Here is a 23,126-nt window from a genome sequence, read left to right on the forward strand (position 1 = left end):
CAGAAAAGCAGTTAGCAGCGTCATCTCACATCTCTTATCTCTATACCAGCTGGCACAGCAGACTCAGTGCATTATGGGATTGTTTAGCTCTTAAAGACAAAGCAACAAATTACATATCCACAGTATGTTGTTGTTTGTCTTTCGGCTTTTTCCCGGTAAGGGGTTGCCACAGTGAAACTCCGGACCGCTAATGATTGGCAGTAGATTTTTATGAAACGCTGAGGTGCCAGCTCGATGCCCAACCTTCAACGAAGGCACACCCATTTATGCACGCATGTCTTTCGAACGCTACCCAACCGCGAGGAGGACATGCAGACACCACACAGAAGGCACTCCCAAGCCAAGCCGAGAATCGAACGGTAGAACCTCTTGCTGTGAGGTAACAATGCTACCGCTGTACCACCACGGAATCATATCCACAGTATAAACATGTAAAAACCTGTACACACTTTTTATCAGACAGTAAAGCAGGAAGGACCTGTGAATTTGCCCTACTTAATGTCCAGGAACACATTTGTCATAAAAGAGTGAACAAATTAGGCAGCATTAAGGTGCATCCTACAGGGCAGTAGTAAGAATACAAGACTAGACAAAGGTCACAAACAGTCATAGTAAAAATAGAGTAGTCAGATGGTCAGATGACAGGATGGTTTCAAATTACAAATGAGGTACTACACAGGGAAGAATTGGAACTGATCCTTTTCAACTTAACTGCAGGAAGTAATGCAACAGCCATTACTGGGGTTGACTGTTCCAGATGTCTGTATGACTAACACTTGATAATGTAATGCCTCTTCACTGATGCCATAAAAATATTTAATAGGTGTGATATGCTAAAAAGTGCAAAAACACTGGAAAGGTTACTAGCAAGACTGATGGCACTGTCTAAACAAGGCAGATTAAATTCAGTGGGCAAAAAACTGAAAAGCAATACCCCGGGAGACAATATGTGAAAGGGAAACTATAGTACCAAAAATTGAAAGAGGCTTGTGGGGCCCATTAAATCCAGATGACCTAATGGTAAGTAACATTTTGGCAAAGTAGTAAAGAAGGCAGGTAGGATACTACAATCAGATTCATAGATTAGTACTAGGCTGACTGCCCTTGCGAGCCATTTTAAGCCTAGCCAATTATCCCCTGTGAGATTCAAACCCTGTACCTTGTGTTTGTAAGACAAACACCTTAACCATTAGGCCACCCTCCCAACAATGGATAAAAAAGACATCAACAGCAGAAAGCAAGATATATCTCTCTCTCTCTCTCTCCCTCTCTCTGTATTCTCTGCATACATGTAAATTATAGGTGTTTCATTTGTGTTGTTGAACTTTCAATTGGTCAAAGGATTTTCCAGTGTCAGAAGTAGTTGAGTGTATGCTTTGCTGAGTGCAGGAATAGTCAAAATATTAGGCAAGTGAGAGTGAGTAGTAGTGATGAAAATTTTATTTGAAAAAACAAGTTTTGCATTAGAGTTTCGTGCGTGAGTGCATGTAAGTGTTTATAAGTTATCATTAGAGTAAGGGCCAGGGAAGAGGGCAGATACACTGGTAGGCTTGGGTATGGGTACGTTTGAAGTGTATGAGTACCTTGTTTAGTGGTACTGTTAAAGAAAGGGTGTTTGGTATTCTATGTCAGGTTGAGTTTAGGGTCAAGGGCAGAGTTAGCATTAGCACACATGACCACGGTGTTACAGCTGGACAAAACTCCTCTGTCCACCCTTACCCATATGTCTTAACACTAACCCCATCCCTACTCCTGCCCCCCAAATGCCATCCCTACACATTAGGTTACTTCACACCCTTTTCCTAACACTACAATTATGGAAACAGATTATGCCTGCAAGTTAGTTGCATTTTTTACTTGTTTATGCTTGTTTGTTTCACTGATCACAAAAGGATAAGGTTTGTTCTTCTTTTTTGCAGTCAGTGTAGTGCTTCAAAAAATTGCATTTCAACCACGTTTAACCATATAATTTGATTAAATGTGTACACAGCCAAAGGTAATAAACTCCCACTTCCCTGAGACAAAAGGACCGACAACTGCACAACACTGACATCCGAAACACTGGTAAGTAACCACTTGGCCATCCCCAAATAAAACAACAAAACAAAACAAAACTAAACTCACACCCCCCTAACTAAATATAACAACTCCGAGACCGCACTACCACAGGGGTAAGGGGCAAAGTTCAACAGGATGGCCAAACGGTTGCTTACCTCACGTGAAAAGTTGCTGTTTTGGATGTCGGTCTTGTGAAGTCATCTGGGAAATTTCAGTGTCAGGTAAGTGAAACTTCAGTCTACTGAAGTAGACCCATGTAATGTAGATAAATATATATATATATATATATATATATATATATATATATATATTTATAGAGAGAGAGAAAATGCACAAGCATGTTAGCAACAAAGCTGCTGGCTGAGAATCCTAAATAAAATCAGGAAAAAAGAACCATGCACTGTAGACAAGCTCATCTGAGACTTCAGAGTAATCAAGCAATTATCGAGCGCTTTCACCCTTAAGCGAGCTTCATCAGATCTAAATCTAGTTTACACGACCTGCATCATTTATTTGCTTTAACACAGAGATAATGAATGTATAACATAGGCTGTTCATCCAAGCTACAATAGGATAAGTCTCATCTTTCATACCAGTTCTGCATATCTACTCCTATTGGTATCTAATAGGTTATAGCTTATGTGCTGTATTCCCAACCTATGTGGTTAGTGCCTAATTGATACAAACACTTTATATAAATCTTGTCCCTGGCTATGTATAACTATTAATATATCATTGTGTCTGTGATGTGATAAGTATATGCTATTTGCCATGTTTAGATGGGGCACTATTACTAAAAAATATGTGACAACCAGTGAAATTATAATCCTAAAGTATTAAACTGTAGTAATCATAACTGCAGGTAGTCAGGACAATCTGGATGATCCTGTGACTGGGAACAAGTTCCTTGTATCCTTTATATCAGGAGCATACCATGACTGGATGTCAACACTGCCCCCCCCCACCCCCACTCCCCAGTCAACACTGGTCCTAGGCAACTAGGTGGCCTAGTGCTGGATCCATCACTGCTTAAAAAAACAGAATAGAAAGACAATTAAACAGTTTACAAACTGTCTGTAAGCAGACGCTGGGCAGCCTGCAAACCATCAGATTATGACTTGAAAGTCTACAGTGATTAAGCAGTTATCATTATAATTACTTACAGATAGTGCAGAGTGCAAACAGGTGTACTACTCAGGGTGCCAAATGCCTTGTTGCAGCTCTTTAAATGGATGTACTGTCTCAAAAAAGAGAGAGACCAAGGTGCGTGACCAAAATGACATGATTTGAAGCTGGAAGGACTGGGGGAGATAACAGAAAATATTTTTTCATGGAAAAAGTGGCACATGGCAGGGTAATCTTCCTGATGAAGTGTTAACACGAGAACAAATAATGATGTAATTCAGGAATGCAGTATAAAGTTATAAGGCAATTCTTATCCCTGGTCAAAGAAAATCAGAATAAATTGCTGGTTAAACAGGATATTTAGCTTTATATGTTTAGTCCTTTGTAAACCAAATAAATCAGGTACATGCATCTATGCTCAGATTCACGCAGTAGTCAAATGGGCGCACCTCTCAACCTCTCAGTGCAAGAAATCTGGGCAAAGCCTAAAATAATGGGAGGGCAAAGGCCCATAAATAGGTACAGATTTTAAATGTTTATATAAACTTGAAAAGTCGCTTGAGTAACAGGTTTTGTGTTAACATGCATTTTCTGAAGGATATGAACCTTAGATGCATGACATTATTTAGTGACCTCAGTTCTCAGTGGTTTGACAGAAAACCATAAATTTTTGCCTGAACAGACCAAACATATGAGGCAAAAATCTGGGCATACTGCTAAAATCAGGATTGTTGAGGTATGACTGGAGATTGAAGAGTGAAGCCCTGCACTACAGGGTGAAGTTCATTAGCAGGTTATTGCAATAATTCTTTCTGCCAAAATGCCAGACAGTAGTAGAATGGACAGGACAGGATAGGCAAACAGGCCTTAGTTGTCATTAAAACCCTGTTTGTGTGACCAACAGTGACTGAATGGCACCTGTCTGTTACAGTATTGCTCAGGGGGAGCTTTCTGTGTGGCTGTGTCTCTCAGCTAAAAAAAAAAAAAGTGAACAGCATTATTTTATGCAGCTGAAAGCTACCGTGCCTTACTGAATCTCATCGGGCAGAGCACCTGAAAAGTAAGTGCTAAGCTATTAAAAACTACAAGGCATTGTATGCACTCCGTAAAAAGACCAAGCAGAGCAGCATACTGAAGGAAAACATAAATGTATGGAACCTGTTTTACTCTGTACTGCATGCAACCTAAGATGCATGTTTCCCTCAGTAATGCTGAATATTGGCTTGTACCAGTCTATCTTATTAAATATTCAAACAAGGCCCTCCCTCTTGTAATGTCTCATGCTGCTTAGCTCATAAATATTAATCAGATAACAATCGTGGTATAGTAGGGACATTTTTCACAGGTACACAGGAAGTGTGTGTTAAATCACAAAAAAGTTCTTTAAGCTGCTTATTTTCTCTACAGAAAATTACAAAAATGTGTTATTTAATTCCCTGAATTCATTTATAGTGTAGTTTGTGGGATAGGAGACTGTACTGGAAGATCATGAAGCTGAAGGTAAGATGTAAGCTAAACTTGTTTTCAGATACCATTTCTTCATCTAATTCTAAACTCTGAAAGGAACAGTACAGTAGATATTGCGTTCATGTGTAATGCAGTTTGTGTTGTTGGGAGTGAGACAGGAACAGAGAAGCATGGAGTTACAGATAAGGAATTATGAGATGCTGAGGGAAATCGATATACTTTGTAGTTGTGTTTCTAAATTGTAAAGGATAATATGTATCTGTGTTTCTAAACTTAGCAGTTTATTTTTGTGAAAATAGAACGAACCAAGACTGTGGATGGACAGAGAGTGTAGTGGGAGCTGATTTTTTTTTTTTGAGTAAAATAAGATCGCCTATTTTATTAAAAAACAGCATTTTGGAGAAGCAAAAAAATACACTTATATGCATTTATTTACAATGTATGTGTTTGTAATCTACTAAAAATAAAGTGAACGTTTTAAATAAATGCGTGTATGTTGGCAGCAATATTCTGTATCGTTAAGACTTGCAAAGGCACGCACAAGTTTTTATACCTGTATATTGTGTGTAAGGATCCAAAACTGTTACATTATATGAATGTTAACTAGAAGTGTGGGTGAGAAGGTCATTACCACCATCCAGAAAGCCTGTTGCTGCATATGTCTTCTTTACACCTCAACAGCAGAACTGTTTTTTTTTTTTTTATTAGTTTCTGAATCTCCCCTCATCACAGAGTGTGATGCACACTGTGTAGCCTATGGTGAATGGTATAGCAGTGGTGATTACACTATGGGAGGGAGAGCGTCTGCCTTCTCACTGTGGAATCAACTTGGGGGAGAATGCATGAACATCAGGTGTTAACTTTGCAGCTGCCTCTACTGAGATGTTGCCAGGTGACTGTACATGAGCAAAGATTGAGAGATCACCTGGATTACCTTTTACAGTATGATGTTGCTCATATTAACACTTGATGGACATGATTTTTTTTTATGAAAATGTATAAAATTAGTCAAAAGAACTAAATAAATAACTCGGAGTAAACAAAAAGGAGAGATCTTACTTGTCAATAAGGAAACTCCTTCCATTCCATTGTTGCTCTAGAAAGAGTCCATAGGCTGTGTCTGAGCAATCCTTTGCATACTGTTTTACTAAAGTGATTGTGTTGATTATCAGTAACTCTCTATTGTTATACCATTGCAGTGTTGCTTTATTGTCCAAATCATAAGCGCAACAACTTCTATTTTATTCTCTCCTCTTTTACTCCTTTAGCCCTCTGAACACCAACCCTCCTATTGAATAGTCTGCCAACTTTTTCCCCACTAGGCAATAGCTATTCACAGAAGACCACCATCCGTATAACTTTCAATATTTACTATACTCTTTCCCTAGTAATTTGAAGCAGCCCTAATGGATGAAGTGCACACAGTGTTGGGCCTTGTGTGTGTCTCTTTGTAAGTCTGTTCATCTCTAGCTGAAGCTTGTATTACTTGGTGAGAAGACATGTTCTGGTCTTTCTGCTGCATTGCCACAATGCTTATCCCCTGCTCTGTGTTACTATTACATTGAGCTGGGCTGCCTCTCTCTGCAGGATGCGTAAGCCAGCATTGGCCACTTGCTGATGTGTTTCTCTGCCAGTCTGGCCATCGCATCGGTCATCTGGGCTGCAATCCAGGCTTTGCCCGTCTGTGTTGTGCAGCAAATTACTTCTCAAGTTTTTCATCTTTGCAGAATGAGATTTCATTGATGAAACAAGCTGTCATAAAATTGGGAATGAGAACTTGTGTGCACTTAAAATCATGTTTTTAGTCCCAGCTTAGCTGGGTGGGTGGGTGGGGAAAGTACTGCTGAGGAAAAAGGATTGAAGAATTTAGACTCTACCATTGCAGACAGACTGGAAACGGTGACTGTGGATGGAACACCAGAAAAATGTGGCTCCCATCCAGTGGTACTTCAGTATTTAGTGGACATACTGGCACATTCATAAGCAGAACTTTTAAATGCTCCCCGTAAATTGTTTAACAGCAGCAAGGTTGGAACTTGGATCACATAGCGTTGCTACATGGGAGGAGGTAGTTGTCAGTGGGACATACTTTTATTAAATTTGTGAGAGTTTACAGAATGGATTCTGAAGGGTAGATTAATGCAACATTCCTGAAAGATATTCACCCAACAGATGCATGCAGAAAAGGTTCACAGCAGGGAGACTGTTGCTGATGAATCTGAACCATTGCAGTTCCTGTGTCCTGAGGCAGGAGGTTGGATGTCACACTATGGACCCTCTGTACATAGATGTCAGAATGCTCTTTTATTCACAGTTCCATGAAGAATGCACAGAAGGACACACACTGGCAGAAAGTATTGTGCTCATCTGTGAGATGGCCATGGGAGCAGCAGTGGATACTTAGCTGTGATTCAGTGACAAAGCACAGTCACAAGGAAGGAGAGCTTGAAATGCTACATTTAATGGAAACATCAGCTTAAGTAAACAGGATGGCAGGAAATTGTGCTTATGATTTCATGTCATGGATTATGTTGATTACTTTGCTGATGTGAAGGCCATTGGTCATATGTTAGAGTCCATTTGGACATTTCTGAGGAGCTACTTGTATAAAGTGACACATTATGTCAATGGTGGCTGGTGCAAGGATGACCCTTAGGTTTCAGAAGAAGATCTACAAGGCCATACATCAGCTGAATGGGCGTATTTATAAGAGATTATTAGAGAAACCTGGGGTAGTGAGATGAACCAGTTAAGGGAATTACTGTAGTTATCAAGGACAGTGACAGGAAATGTTAATACTGTGACTGGTCCGGTGACACAGACAGGACACAAAGGAGTTGGGGGTTGGTACAATGGTTAAGATGTTTACCGTACAGATCCAAGGTACAGAAAGGACACAAAGGAATTGGGGGCTGATACAATGGTTAAGGTGTTTACTGTACAAATCCAAAGTACAGACAGGACACAAAGGAGTTGGGGGTTGGTACAATGGTTAAGGTGTGTACCGTACAGATCCAAGGTACAGACAGGACATAAAGGAGTTGGGGGTTGGTACAATGGTTACAATACAGATCCAAGGTACAGACAGAACACAAAGGAGTTGGGGGTTGATACAATGGTTAAGATGTTTGCTGTACAGATCCAAGGTACAGACAGGACACAAAGCAGTTGGGGGTTGGTACAATGGTTAAGGTGTGTACCATACAGATCCAAGGTACAAAAAGGACACAAAGGAGTTGGGGGTTGGTACAATGGTTAAGGTGTGTACCGTACAGATCCAAGGTACAGAAAGGACACAAAGGAGTTGGGGGTTGATACAATGGTTAAGATGTTTACCGTACAGATCCAAGGTACAGACAGGACACAAAGGAGTTGGGGGTTGGTACAATGGTTAAGGTGTGTACCGTACAGATCCAAGGTACAGAAAGGACACAAAGGAGTTGGGGGTTGATACAATGGTTAAGGTGTGTACCGTACAGATCCAAGGTACAGAAAGGACACAAAGGAATTGGGGGCTGATACAATGGTTAAGTTGTTTACTGTACAAATCCAAAGTACAGACAGGACATAAAGGAGTTGGGGGTTGGTACAATGGTTACAATACAGATCCAAGGTACAGACAGAACACAAAGGAGTTGGGGGTTGATACAATGGTTAAGGTGTTTACCTTACAGATCCAAGGTTGTTGTTATTTTTCTTTCGGCTTTTCCCTGTTAGGGGTCGCCACAGCGGAACTCTGGTCCACTAATGATTGGCAGTCGATTTTTATGGTGCCGAGGTGCCAGCCCGACACCCAACCTTTAACGAAGGCATGCCCATTCACGCATGTCTTTCGAATGCCACTCGACCGCGGGGAGGACATGCAGACTCCACACAGAAGGCGCTTCAGCCGAGAATCAAATGGGAGAACCTCTTGCTGTGAGGTGACAACGCTACTGCTGCACCACCACGGCTTACCTTACAGATCCAAGGTACAGAGCCTGGGAAAGCATGACTGGCCATAAAAGGTCTCCTGGAGTCATTTACACTAGTAATTCCCTATAAACCTGTAAACATGGAATAAAAGTGAAAGTGGTCCTTTTCGTGGATAACCAGGTTAGTAGACAAAAAAGTAGCTAAAGACGCATTCTAGTTACACCTCAGCAAGGCCTTTGATACACAGAATGTTAGTTATCAAATTAATTGTGGAGCGGTTCATGGATCTCACGGTGAGTAAAAAAAAGGAGAAGCAGTGGGTTACTTAGGTGTAGCAGCAGGTGTCCCCTGCTGTATTTGCATAAATTGAGATAGATATAAGGATGGCTATTGGTATGTGGATTTGCACAGAGCTCATTTGTTTTTTCATATCTTTATAAGTGACACTGAAAACGTTAGAATGGTACATTGTGTCCGTTTGCTGTTGGTACAGTGATTTGAAACACCGTTGATAAGAAAAGAAAGAACAGAATGGGTTAAAGAGAACTTTCAACTTTGGAAGAATGTTTTTAAATATGATGACTGAAATTCTGTCAGAAATGCACCGTGACGTAACTGGGAAAGGAATGTACAAGTAGAGGGAAACAGTAGGAACAACAAATGTGAAAGGACTTGTGAGGTGCTTACATCATATGATATACATGCATGCAAACAACATGTCAGTCCAGCAGGAAAGGCAGGTAGGATACTGAGATACATAAAATCAAGCATCACCTGTATAACAGGACTTGTTCCAGTTCTTTATAGACTACATGTAAAGTAATATATTAACATAGAATGAAGCATCACTTTTAGACCAGAAGTCATTATGATGCTTTGTAGCCTACATTTAAAGTGGGGTACTGACTTGTATAAAAAAGAAGCAATGCCTACACAACAGATGTCATGCCTCATTCGAGAATGAGAGACTTGTAAATTGGAATCCTGACTGGAGAACGAACGTTCACCAGTAGGTTGTTAATCTACAGATAATACCTGCTGAAAATTGAGTCCGCCACTTCATGGCAGCATATCAAGCTGCTGCAGAGCTCAGACTGAAAGAAACCTAATGGCTGCCATTATTTTACATGCACTAAGCAGTGCTTTTGCTGTTTAGCAAGCGTAAAATATATACAAAAAAAGAACATTTAAAAAAAAGAAATGTGTGAGTGTCTATGGACAACGCAGTGGTGCAGGGGTAGCGTCGCCTCACAGCAAGAGGTTCTCCGGTTCACCCTCCCTGTGTTCATTTGGGTTTCCTCCAGGTGCTCCGGTTTCCTCACATGTTACAAAGACATACATCTGGAGCATTTCTCCCTGGGCTTCCCCTGAAAATTGGCTTGTTCCAAGTAGGACTTTCCTGGTTAAATTTATTTATTTATTTATCATTTGTTATGTCGTGTGCATGTGAGAGCGAGATCGATAGAAGGTGTTATTTTTATAGTCACTAAGCAGGACTTTTGCTGTTTAGCAAGCGTAAAATATATAAAAAAAAAATAAAATAAAAAAAAAAATGTGTTTGTATGTGTATTTATGTCTGTGTGTGTGTGCATGTGAGTGAGAGCATGATCAATCAAGCTGTTATTTTACACTCACTAAGCAGATATTTTGCTGTTTAGCGAGTGTAAAAACTTAAAATGAAACAGAAAAAAGTTTCTGTGTGCATGTGTGCACTTGTATGTGTTCACATGCATGTGTGTGCGTGTACATACACGTGTGCACGTGCATGAGCACACATGCCTGTGCACGTGCGTGTGTGTGTGTGTGTGTGTGTGTGTGTGTGTGTGTGTGTGTGTGCACGCCTGTGTGTGCCTGTGTCTGCGTGTGTGAGCATATGCGTGAAAGTGAGGTGTGTGTGTGTGTGTGTGTGTGTGTGTGTGTGTGTGTGTGTGTGTGTGTGTGTGTGTGTGTGAGCATATGCGTGAAAGTGAGGTGTTTGTGAGTGAGAGCGCTCAAGCACTGGCAGCAGCATCTAAGAGGCTTGCATACCTCTCAACCTCTTAGCTCAACATATCTGGATAAAGCCTGAAATAAATGGGGAGCAAAGGCTTAAAGTAGGAACATTATTTTAAATATTGTTGTTACAAAAATTGCAAAGTTGTGTGAATAATGGGATTTGTGTTATCATGCATTTTCTGAAGTGCAAGTGTGAGATTGGACCAGTGGCAGCAGTTAATAGGTTTACAAACCTCTCGACCTTTTAGCTCAATAAATTTGGATACAGCCTGAAATAAAGTGTGTGTGTGTGGGGGTGGGGGTGGGCAAAGGCTCAAAAATAGGAACAGATTATAAATGATGTTGTTCTAAAATTACAAAGTATCTTAAATGACAGGGTTTGTGTTAACATGAATTTTCTGAAGGAAATAAAGTTTGAAGGTCAAATATATGTCGTCATTTGGTGACTTCAGTCCCCAGTGACTGGTAACAAATCACATATTTCAGGAGTAAGGGACCAAAAAAATAAAAATAAAATAAAGTAAAGATCTAAATAATCTTTTAAAAATTATATATTTTGGATGAAAAATGCTTCCTCCAACACCATTTTTATATGCTACAGCCAAGGGCGCCCGCAGGCAGGTGCAAGGGGGTGCACTTGCACCCCCCTGGAATCGGCTGGTCAGGAGATTAATTTACTTCTAATTAAAAAAAAAAAAAAGTTAAGGGTGTTCTTCTTTAAGAACGCCTTTTGCGTCCAGTCGTACAAACGGAACAGATGCTTGCGACCTGTTTTTGTCTAATCCATACGTGTGACCGATGGTTTAAGTCGTCATCTTCCGCATTCACGCGCGGAATTTGAACTCCAATCCAGAAGCCGTTTGGACTTTGTACAAATGAGAGGTAGGTGTGTTCGTTTGTGTTTTTAATTGTTTCAGTGGTGTGTGTGTGGAATGTTTACAAAAATTAGCTTATGTTATTTGAATGTCAACATCAGAAAAATAGACTTACTTAAGGTACTCAATGAACACAGGTTTGTAATGAAGGCTTTATTTAGTGAGACTGTTCTACTTGTTACCAGTGTTTGATGTCCGGAAAACTCTAGAATGAGTGACACATTGTCTTAGTTCTTTTCTGAAATCTTTAGTGTGAAAGGCTTTTATATTTGCATCTGTAAATAAGTGAAGTATAATATCACATCATTGCTCTGACACTAGTGAATTTTCAGTTATATTGTGTATTTCTTTCAATGAAGTAAAACGCAGACAGATTTTAATGTTATCGAAAGCTACAAAAGTGAGTTAGTACAAGTAATATATTTTAATACTTCAAGTGACTGTACAAAATTATGTCACTGTAGTTTCACATGTGCATTTCCCTTGTACATATTCACTTTTTAAATCTAAGAATGGAATTTCCAGATAAAACCTGCTTACTGTTTACTTGAGTTAGTAGAGCCATGCAGTCAGGGGCAACCATTTGCTGTGTTTAGAGGTGTTGCATTTGATGGTTTTATAGTGGAACCTGTTCAGTAACGTCATATGTCTGAGATGAACAGTCTTCCTCAGACTAACTCTGGCAAGTATTAGGAAGAGAAAAACTACTGCTGGAATATTGTTTTACATGTACAGTAGTGTATGACCAGTTATTTATGCCAAATTATAGCCATGTTCAACATTGACACCATTCTAATACAGTCTTACCCCATTCTAGCTAACTTGCCCCATTCATTTGCTTCTTGCAGTTCCCCCTTGTTGTGAAGTCACCATTCACCACTACTGATTTCATGTCACAAAGGAATCTGCAAGTTTTCAAACTACAGATGCCATTACAAAGTACAGCATTCGCCACTACTGATTTCATGTCACAAAGGAATCTGCAAGTTTTCAAACTACAGATGCCATTACAAAGTACAGCATTAGCAGTACAACACTGTGCTTTACCTGTTCAGGTGGACACTGCAGAGACATTGACATGTTATAAGAGTCTGAGCAGATAGACAAACTGCCCACACTAGATTAAGTTTTACTTGTTTGTACAGATGTGTATAGCCAGTTGTGTATAGCTTGTTATATGTTCAAACCATTAAATCTACTGTCATTGTTTGTGTGTGTGTGTGTGTGTGTGTGTGTGTGTGTGTGTGTGTGTGTGTGTGTGTGTGTGTGTGTGTGTGTGTGTGTGTGTGTGTCTACATAAATTTGATTATAAATGTCTTTTATTAACTGGTGTAATTATCAAAACACCCTCCAACAGGCTTGTATACAAATCTCTTGTGGCCATCCACCTTCGCACCAGTTTGATATGTGGTTGTGATATTACCCATGTAAACTTGAATACCTCCTTATTTTCATTAGATTAACATTGCAAAGTTTAATTTTTACCGTTCTTTCTGGAGAGAGCTCCATGTGCTATACTATTTCACAGTCAGATTAAGGATAGCAGTTTGCTACTGATCACATTCATTGGCACCCTATCACTTCCTGTCATTGTTATCAAAATATATCTCAAGTAAAGCTGTCCTGTATTTCATACTGGCTTTGTCAAAATTATTGTTCTGTAAATTGTTTATTTTGCTGCTTTGTGATGTATCACTGTCTGAAATTATTATTCTGTTACTTGTACTTTCAGTCATGCTGTTTTGTTCCCCAGATAATAACCTTTCTTAGTTTTATTTGTATTTATATGTGTTATGTACCACTATCTTCTAAATTATCACAGCTTTCCCAGGCAACAAGACCCCTGTCCTCACCAGATCTCTTTAGCTGTATGTTATTGTCATTATCTGTGATAGAAAATGGCCTCCGGCTACTGTTCATAATTCAGTGTTTTGTTTGCCTTACTAAACTTGCCATTGTCGATGTTCCTTATCTGTCTGACTACACTATCTGGGTTTGTTTGTTTCAGTTTTCCTTATAACAAGTTTAGTAGCTGTTCTGGTTCAGCAGCTTTCATCTTTGGCTTTCAGGTCTAGGTGGTCCATTCTATTGAATTAGATTGCACTGATGTGGCAGTCCTTCACTTCAGTGCAATGCATGTGGTCTCAGGCTTCCTCCCCTGCTAGCATCAAGGTGAGTCTAGTGAGTTAGCTTCCAGATATTTCTGTTAGTGGTCCTAGACTGTCTTCACCAGGTTCCTTTCAGTTCCCATTTTCTTGCTGACAGCAAGTTTGGCCCTGGAGCTGCTGCCTTTGACACTCTCCCTGGTGGCAATACCATCAGTGTTATCAAGACCAGACTGATCAGGGGTCACACTGGCATCAGAACTGAGAATCCACTCTTTAAATGTTAATGTAGAGTTTGCCCTGATAAGAGACATTGTTTGGTGATTTCGGGTGTAAGAGCCCTGTGAGAATGTTACTGACAGCGGTGACACAGGAAGATGGAGGTAGGAGTGTGAATGTGGGGGGCGGGGGTCATACCGTGCAATTATCCATATTTTTGTCTCATATTTTCGATTTCTTTCTCATAAAATTTTTTTCTGGCAAATCATTGAGGACTGACCTCAGAAAACAATGGCAGACATTTGAGCTTTAGACAATATCTTTCAGAAAATGCATACTAATACAAAACATGTTGTTCTATCCACTTTCTAAGGAGGTAGGGGGTTGAAGTCATTACCTCTCAACTGTACAGATTTTCACAGAATGTCCAGATTTTTGTATTATATTTTTGGTCTGTTCCTCGTAAAAATTCTGTTTGACAAATCACTGGGATGAGCTAAGGATTAAAGTTATTAAATAAATGACATGCATTTGAGTTTCAGACTTGATATCCTTCAGAAAGTATATTCTAACACAAATTCTGTTATTCTAAAAGCTTTCTAAATTTGTCCCTAGTTTGGGGTCTGTGTGTGTGGTGTGTGTGTATATGTATAAAAGGAGGTAACATACCCCCTCAGCTGTCCAGGTTTTTGAAGAATGTCCAGAGTTTTGCCCCATATTCCTCCTAAAAAGGATTGAAGTTGCTAAATAGTTTTAGACATCATATCCTTTAGAAAAATGCATACCAACACAAATCCTGTTATTCTAGCAATTTTATAAGTTTATGAAAGCAATATTTATAATCTGTCCCTGTTTATTTTAGGCTTTGTCCAGATTTCTTGCACTAAGAAGTTGAGGTGTGTGTGTGTGTGTGTGTGTGTGTGTGTGTGTGTGTGTGTGTGTGTGTGTGTGTGTGTGTGTGTGTGTGTGTAAGTCTACTTAAAATGTGCAACTGTTTTGTTTAGCAAATGGTATCATTATTGTGATATAGAATTATAAAGCAATGTTAGCACAGCAGGTAGCATACGTGCATCTTGATGCAAAGGGCTGTAGGTTCTATTCCTACAGAATGTACATTTGAATTTTAAGGGGGTATGGTACTGCAGTCCTTGGTATGTCCTCCTTTGGATGAGATGCCTAGTAACTATGAACCTGTTTTTCAGCTTACCTCCCATTCCCTATTGCAATATACCAGCTTACCATTTCTTTTAATGTAACCTAGACAATTTATTCTTCAAGGGCAACAGGCACTGAATGTGTAAATGAAACACTGATATATAAAGTTGTTTTCTAGCAACAACCTCTTCATTGGTTTCAGATCTCTTTAAAGTGGAATTATTCAGATGACTTTTACTTCTGCAGAGATTCTGCAAATTGACTGATATTGGTGGATTATATGACAGAAGTCTGAGTGGCCCTTTATGGTTGAAATGTTCTGAATTGGGCAGTTTGTCATTATTGGTTCATATGATTTGTTTCATTGCTTAAAGGAAAAATGTTCAGAGCTATAAATTTAAAACACTCTAACAAGTGGTGCTGTATTATACAAGGGATATAATTAAATTATTATATAGTAGGAAGGTGAATCAAAGAACTTTTGCATGGTTATAAAAATGTGTGCAAGGAGCCAATGATTTGAAAACAGCCCAAAGGTAAACTTACCCTGCCACTGGCCAGATGCATTTTCTTTGAATGTGAGTTTCAATGCTGTTTCAGTGAAAGTGGGTTTCAAAGGTAGAGAAGTTTTAGTGCTAAGTCTGTTTTTATTGTAAGACTATTGCTTTGTTTAGGTTTAGTAAATGTCTATCAGTGTTTGTGCTATAAAATTTGAAATAAAAGTTGTAAATTAAATCCAAATATCTGTAATCATTGTAGAAGTAAAGCATAAAACAGTATGCACACTGAGAGATTTGAACAGTATCTATGGCACATGGGGAGAAATAGCCAAGTAATAGGACACTGGAATGGGTGTATGGGCGGGGCTGTGTGGACGGGGCTGTGTGGGTTGGGGGAGCTGTGTGGGTGGGGCTCTGTGTTTGCACCCCCCTGCAAAAAATTCCTGCGGGCTCCCTTGGCTACAGCAACATTGAAACATTAGGCAGAGGAACTATTTTATATAAAACAAAATATATAGTAATTAAGTAAAACACAACAATTGTACAGTATAATAATGCCTTCCATGGTGTGTGTTATTTAAGCATTAACAGACGATGTGGTGTGTTATACTGAAGATTTATCCACGGTTGGTGTGGTTTAATCACAAGGGTGATGCCCGAGTGATTAAACAAAGGCAACCGTGGGTAAATATTCAGTATACCACAACCACGGAGTCGGTTATTGCTATTATGCAATGACATTATTTAAGAAAAAAAATACTTTTCTTAAATAATGTCTTTGTATAACGGCGGATTGCTGGCTGCATATTGATGTACTGTGCATGTGTATGGGACTTGTGTTCTCACGCATACCCAGTACATCAATGCTTTGAAATGGAAGCAACGGAGAAAAGAAAGTTTCCGTTGCTCCATTTTCTCTCTCTCTCTATTTATTTATTTTTTTTTTGTATATATATAAAAAAAAAAATGGGTTTTGGGACAGTTTATACCAACAGAAAAAAGTCCGGGCGACCGGACCTTTTTCCATTGGTATACTGTGGGATTTACAATGGGCACACTGCTTGGGCTGGCCAATCGCTGTGCACGTTTTCGAATATTAATAGGGAGACATTGTATAATGTGGAAGTAACTCCCTTCCATGGGTGTATAGGCTCCTTGCCTGTGGCGTCAGGCCTCAGAACACCCCTGGGCGGGTGTTATTTCCATAATAACACACCCTTTTGGGCATTATTGCCTGCTTAAGGACTATATTCAAGACTTTGTAACAGTTATGGAGACCTTCTGTTTTGTAAGAATAGAGACCATTTAAAGTCTGATCACAGGAATAAATTGATCAGAAGCTGTATAATAAGGAATATCTGAAATATTTTAACAGATGTCCAGGGAAAAAGGAGGTTGAAACGTTTGTATGGAAGGAACTCTGGGGAGTGCATGTGGGTGCTGACCCTAAAAGAGTGATCACGATATGCATAAGAGGAAGAAGACATGGTCTGAAGGTATGAAGTGGGCATGTCCGAGAAGAGAGTTCATAAATGACTGTAGCTATCTTTGTGAATAGTGGAAGGACTGGGGTCAAGAGCAGCAGTGCACACTCCAGAAACTACAGTTTTTGTACGAAAGGACAATAAGTATTAGCTGGGAAGTATTATCATGCAGCTACTGCGTTATGTAAGGGCAGTGACTAATTCAGCAAAACAGTTATCTGCTGTCGTAGTGAATGATGCTCATCAGTAGATCACTGTTACAGTACACTTTAGCTATCTGGGACGTAAACCGTAAACTGCCAGGGGTATTGGACATAATCTACAAAGCCTTGGGAGCAATTTGCATACATCATACATCTCCGCTAAGCAAGCAAATGTACTGTTTATAAGAGGGATATACGGGTCGGGTGTGCCAAAAATCAGAAATTTAGTGCACGATGTACTTTCAGGCTGACGTCTTCTCTGCTTAATAATGTATCGGTGCTTGATTTCAGTCGATAAGTATCCAGACTAGGGGAACCTTCCTTTTTCTGTGTATCATTTTTTTTTTCATCTGTGTGTCAAAAAGGGCAAATGTGCTTGTGCTTATAAGGACAAACATAATGCTTGTGTTTTCTTCTTAGGAGAAGAGCAACTTGTTAGAGTTTGTGAAGTTTGTTTTTCCTTTACTGATAAGACGGTAAAGAACAGATTTGGTTATTTCTGACTTTTTCTTGAGTAGATGTCTCTGGGATTTGACGCATGTGATTAGATCTCCCCCCCATCAACAGAAAAAGAAGATAAAATTGGCCATAGATATTTCTGACGAGGCTCAGATGTCCACCTTTTTAATGCTGTTTGGGGCTGTCAGCTTCACTGAGGTAGTTTTGTAGCCTTCCAGCCGTCAGACTTATTCAACTGATCCCTCTAGTGATAACCCATGGGAGGCTGCTTAAAATCCAGGAACATCACATGTCCGGTCAGACTGTACATCACGCAGCCATTGCCAAGATGGCAGTACCTTGCTTTACTCTAACTAAGGGTGATGGAGTGATTCACTCACTCTAGATGAGGGAAGAAGCTGCTGGTCCATTTATGGGGGTACAGGCATCTGATTTTTCTCCAAACACTATCGGACTTGAGACCTCTAAGAAAAAGACAGAAAACTAAACATTTGTTTCTGCACCACTACCACCCCCATGCCCATAATTCAGAACAGGTCTGTGAAGGACTAGTTCAACTTTGCCCAGGGTTTATTCAAGTGCCATTCTCTACACTTGCATCTACCTAGGCTAAAAGAAAGAGATGCCCTTCTTACTTAAGAGGAGAATCTCCGTGAATCAGAGGGAACAGGACTTGACTGTGTGCTTACACAGTTATCTTCCCCTTTTCCCGGAGTCTGAGGACACTTTGTCCTCACATTCCATTAGTAAGGAAGTCTCTCTTTCCTATACCATATCAAAAACGAACGTTTCTCTTAGGTGGAAGAGAAGGAAGTTTCTGAATCTCAAACAAAAATAGTATGAGTTAACCAGTATGGGTTCTGCAAAGCCTTTAGCTATCCCTTCAGTCCATAGAGCTTTGAAGAATGCATTGGCCCGACTCACTAGGCACTGTTCCAGGAAACTGACATAGTCTATATTGTTTCACATTCTCATCGTTTCTTTTGAAAAACACTTTCCCCGGCCCTGCTATTATTTCGTTAGATGATGACAAAGGTTCATAATCCATCTGTTCTTTTCATTAATTAGTAATTGTCCTTCCACTATGCAACAACATTATCACAAAACTGTGTTTTCTGTAACCACCTACTCTAAAAACTACTATTGTTCCTTTTTATATGTACTGTAAAAGTCTTTGCTATACTCCTGACTATTGACTCTGCATAACAATGTATCACTACTAATTGCTTTGTAAAATCCTGTAACATTTGTTATCTAATTGCTAGTAATATCTATGTATAAAAACAAGTAAAATATGTTGGAGCTTTTCTCCCCGGGCCTCCGCTAAAAAGGGGATTGTCAGCTCAGTCGGACAAACCCGATCAATAAATGTAAAATAAAATAAATAAATAAACAGGCAGACACACCTAGCAAAATAGTTGCTTTCCATATTTTTCTAACATGCATCAATCTATTGCTAGCCTTTGAAATGCAGACATTAAATCCAGCTTATTAGACATGGCCAGTTCTGCTTCACAAGTCACTTAGCACATTATAAAGTGTGCTTATGATGAAGTGGATGTTGTATTTGGGACTCCTGCCATTGGTATAGTTATCCGCAGGAATGCTTGGGTCAAATGTAAAACTTCCCCAAGGATTTTAAATACCAGATTTTAAATGCTCCTCTCACAAAAGACCCACTTTTTGGTAATTTCCCAGCTAAGGTACTTAAAAAGTTAGAGGAGAGAGGAAAACTGATGGATGGGGTCAAATGGCTCTTTTTATCCTTTGCCCCAAATATCATAGGAATTGCCCTCCTAATCATTGGCCTTTCTTTTGTAAACCCTTTAAACTTCCTCAACAAAAATCCTGCAAAAATCAATTCAAGAAAAAATGGCTGATTATAAAAGTAAGGAGAGGGGTCTCACGGGCCTTCCTTGACTGTCTGTAAACTTTATCCCCCTTCCCCACCACAGCCTCCTTTTCAAACTTACAGGCAATCTTTCCAACTGCTTACATCTCTGGAAAAAGATAACCAGAGATACTCTGTAAGTGAAAATAATCCAGCATGGTTACACACTTTTTACTGGGTATTTCCTCCATTCCAGACATGTTTTCCTCTGCTTCTAAGCAATCAAACTCATTTATTCCCGTAATTCTATCAGATCTGTTGTCTCATGGAGCAATAGAACTTGTTACTTCTTCCCAACAGGGCAATGGCTTCTATTCAAGAAATGTCCTGGTACACAAGAAAGAGGGCACCTGGGCACCATTTTTAGATCTGTCAAAGCTGAATACCTTTCCTTTAGTTCCAAAGTTAAAATTGTAACCTTGCAGAGTCTCTTTTCTCTTCTTCCTTCCAAGGCTTATTTGCTCAGCTGACTATCAGGTGTTCAGTACTGCGCTTACCATATCAAGTAGCGTCGACTAAACTGTACCAAAGCCTTCAATGTCAGACACATGATGTACCAAACTACCGGACTTACTCACATTCAGAATCCACGTTAGTGCTTGTTCGTGGCTCCAGAGCAGTAGAAACTTTTGGGATTCTGTGTTTTACACTGTTTCAGGTGTTTGGCATTGTAGGCTTTGGTATAGTTTAGTCGACATTGTGTGAATTTGTAGAGGCAGTGTTGAGCATCTGATAGACACCCTGTTTGCTCACTCTAGATCTCAAAGATGCCTATCTACACATTTCTGCTCATGAAAACCACAGATGTTATCCAAGAATTTTTTGCCAGGGAATTTACTTATTTGGCATTTGGTCTTTTTACTGCTCCAGTGGTTTTCACAAAGTGTCTGGCACTAATCATAGCCTTCTGCAGACTTCAAGGTATTTACACCTATCCTTATGAGGACAAATGGCTCATGACAACTTCTTTCACCCAGGACACTTTGGCATCCCTTCCATGAATCTGTCCTGCAGCCTAGGTGTCAGATTAAATTGGAAAAGTCTTCCATAGTCCCTTCCCACAGGCTAGTCTTTTTAGGTTGCCTTCTGTAATCCCTCTGATGGTAGCCTTCTGCCTTCCTTCCATTGAAGGTGTCCTTTTACCATCATCAATTCACAGATCTAGCTCATGAGAACAAGTCTGCAGCAAGGGAATTCCATCCTCATGATCCCAGTTCCCAGATTACACGTGAAGTTAATTACATGGTACCTCAAATCCATTTAGACCCAGCATGAGCATCCTCTGTCCTATCCTTGTTATGAATTTTAAGAGGGAACTCTCTTGGTGGGCAGACCAAATCCTACGAAATCCCTTATCCCCACTCCTATGCCTGGTGAGTCAGCCACCGCAGACACCTCAGAATTTATGTGGGGTGCTGAATCTCTGACACCTCAGACTTTGCATGGGGATGCTGAATCTCTGACACCTCAGATTTTGCATGGGGGTGCTGAATTTCTGACACCTCAGACTTTGCATGGGGGTGCCGAATCTCTGACACCTCAGACTTTGCATGGGGGTGCTGTATCTCAAGTCCAATATATTTGGGAACCTTATTTCAGGAACAAACACATAAACCTCAAAGAAATGATGGCCTTAATAAAGGCCCTCATCTGTTCAGAATTTTGCAGAATATCCCTGATTTGCCTCATATTTTTATCCTATCCCTCATTGTTTTGATTTTTCTGGTAAATCACTCAGGATGACAGTCAGTCAGCAATGCCAAACATTAGATCCTTATACTACTTATGGTTCAGAAAATGCATGTTGATGCAAAAGCCTTTTGTACCATTAACTTTTGTAAGTGAATTAGAGTAATATTGAAATATTGTTCCTGATTTTGGTCCTTTGTCCCCTCTTTTATTTTTGGCTTTCTCCAGAATTCTTATGCATAAAAGTTGAAAGGTATGTATCAGAGCTCTGTGTCAACTGTGGACATCTGGTCCTCTGTTAGTGACAACAGACAATCCCACAGTAATATGGAACATAAAAAGATATGGGGAACAATATCCTATCCCTTTTGCAGACTAGCCATGATTGCCTGGAAACTGGTAATTCAGCCAGTCTAAAATGCATTCTGTCAAAGCAAAACACAGTAGCAGACTCATTGAGCAGATGCAAGACAGACCTTTATGCATCGTTGTTGCACCCAGATGTCTTTCAGGGGATTGTCCACCCATGGGGGACCCCCAAAAGTAGATCTGTTTGCCTGTTATCACAACAGTTATAGCAGTTCTGTGCCAGGACACCTTGCAAAAAGACCGGGAAAGCGGATGCTTTTTCATTCCATTGTACTGGAATGTTCCATCATCCCTTTACACTTTTTTTTTTTCTGATACTCAAAATCTTGCTTAAAATAAAGAAATGACTTTACAAAAGTACTTCTTATAGCTCCCTTTTAGCCCAGACAAAATTGGGTCTCCCTTCTAATTCACCTGGCCAGAGATAATTACTAAAATCTTCCTTAAAGAGTGGCCCTTTCCACACAAGCCAAGGGATTTCTTGTCCACTCCAGCATTTCAATTTCCACCTGACTACATGGTTGATAGGTTTCTGATTCCATTTAGGTTTTGTCAGAAAACAAGCAACAGATATTAAAGGAAGTTAGAAGATTTACTACTAGGAAATTGTATTTAGCCAAATGGAAGAGATTATCTAATACTGTAGTAGACAGCAAGCTCCATCCCATGTGGCATCTTCCCTAGAAGAGATTATCTAATACTGTAGTAGACAGCAAGCTCCATCCCATGTGGCATATGTCAAGGTACACCTTTTGGCCATTTCTACAACTGGACCACCCCCCTTTCTTTATCCAAGTCAAACAGTTTTTGAAAGGGGTGTTGCATGTTAGACCACCTAGAAAACAGTTGGCACCATCCTGAGATCTTAATTTTGTGCTAGATACATTAGATCTGCATCCTTCTAAACATGAAACTAATTCTCTAAAATTTCCTACTTGACAGACTGCTTTACTAATTGCTCTGACTTCTGCTAGATGGTTTTCTGATTTACAGGTCATCTTGTCTACTCAACCCTTTTTTATCCCATAAGGCTAGGATGAGTCCTAGAACCAACCTTTCCTTTTTGCTCAAAGTTGTATCTGAGTTTATGTTAAACCAAACTGTTCACCTCCTTGTGTTCTTTCCTGAACCTAAAAGGAGAGGAGATTTTAGAACAGGGTTTGCATAATGGTTAAGACCTTAACCTTACGGATACAAGGTACAGAGTTTGATTCTGATTTCTACTTATTGGCATGGCGTCTAATAGTCTGCAAACTGATAAACAGATATAGAATCCTTCATACCTAAGCTGTCCACAAACATTTCAGATTTTACCTGGGCAAGACTAAAGATTTCAGAAAATCTGATCAACTTTTTGTTTCCTTTGATGGCAAGAAAAATGGACTGCCAGTTTCAAAGCAAACCATCTTCAGATGGCTGTCTCAGGCTATTCAATACTGTTACTCTTCCCATGGCAAAAGTTCCCTTCAGAAGTCCAGAGCTCATTCTACAAGAGTTACACCTACTTCTGAGGCTTGTTGTAAAGTGCTGGACTATAAGAGCCATTCTAGAGGCAGAATCACATTCACTGACTTGCATAAAACTGACACCTTTTCCAGAGCTATAACATGTGCTGTT

General features: G+C 39.7%; 1 protein-coding gene across 1 annotated transcript in view; it reads left to right on the top strand.

The window, feature by feature from the left end:
- The first annotated feature begins 4,529 nt into the window (after positions 1–4,529).
- Positions 4,530–23,126, top strand: part of LOC122798719 (zinc finger protein 260-like) — a 170,734-nt gene continuing 152,137 nt past the window's right edge. Inside the window, 1 exon segment of the mRNA XM_044067815.1 lies at positions 4,530–4,683. Coding sequence (XP_043923750.1) covers positions 4,672–4,683 — 12 coding nt within the window. The 5' untranslated portion in view covers positions 4,530–4,671.

The sequence above is a fragment of the Protopterus annectens genome, chromosome 3.part1, assembly GCF_019279795.1.
Source record: "Protopterus annectens isolate FY-2018-M chromosome 3.part1, PAN1.0, whole genome shotgun sequence".
Taxonomy (NCBI): Eukaryota; Metazoa; Chordata; order Ceratodontiformes; family Protopteridae; genus Protopterus; species Protopterus annectens.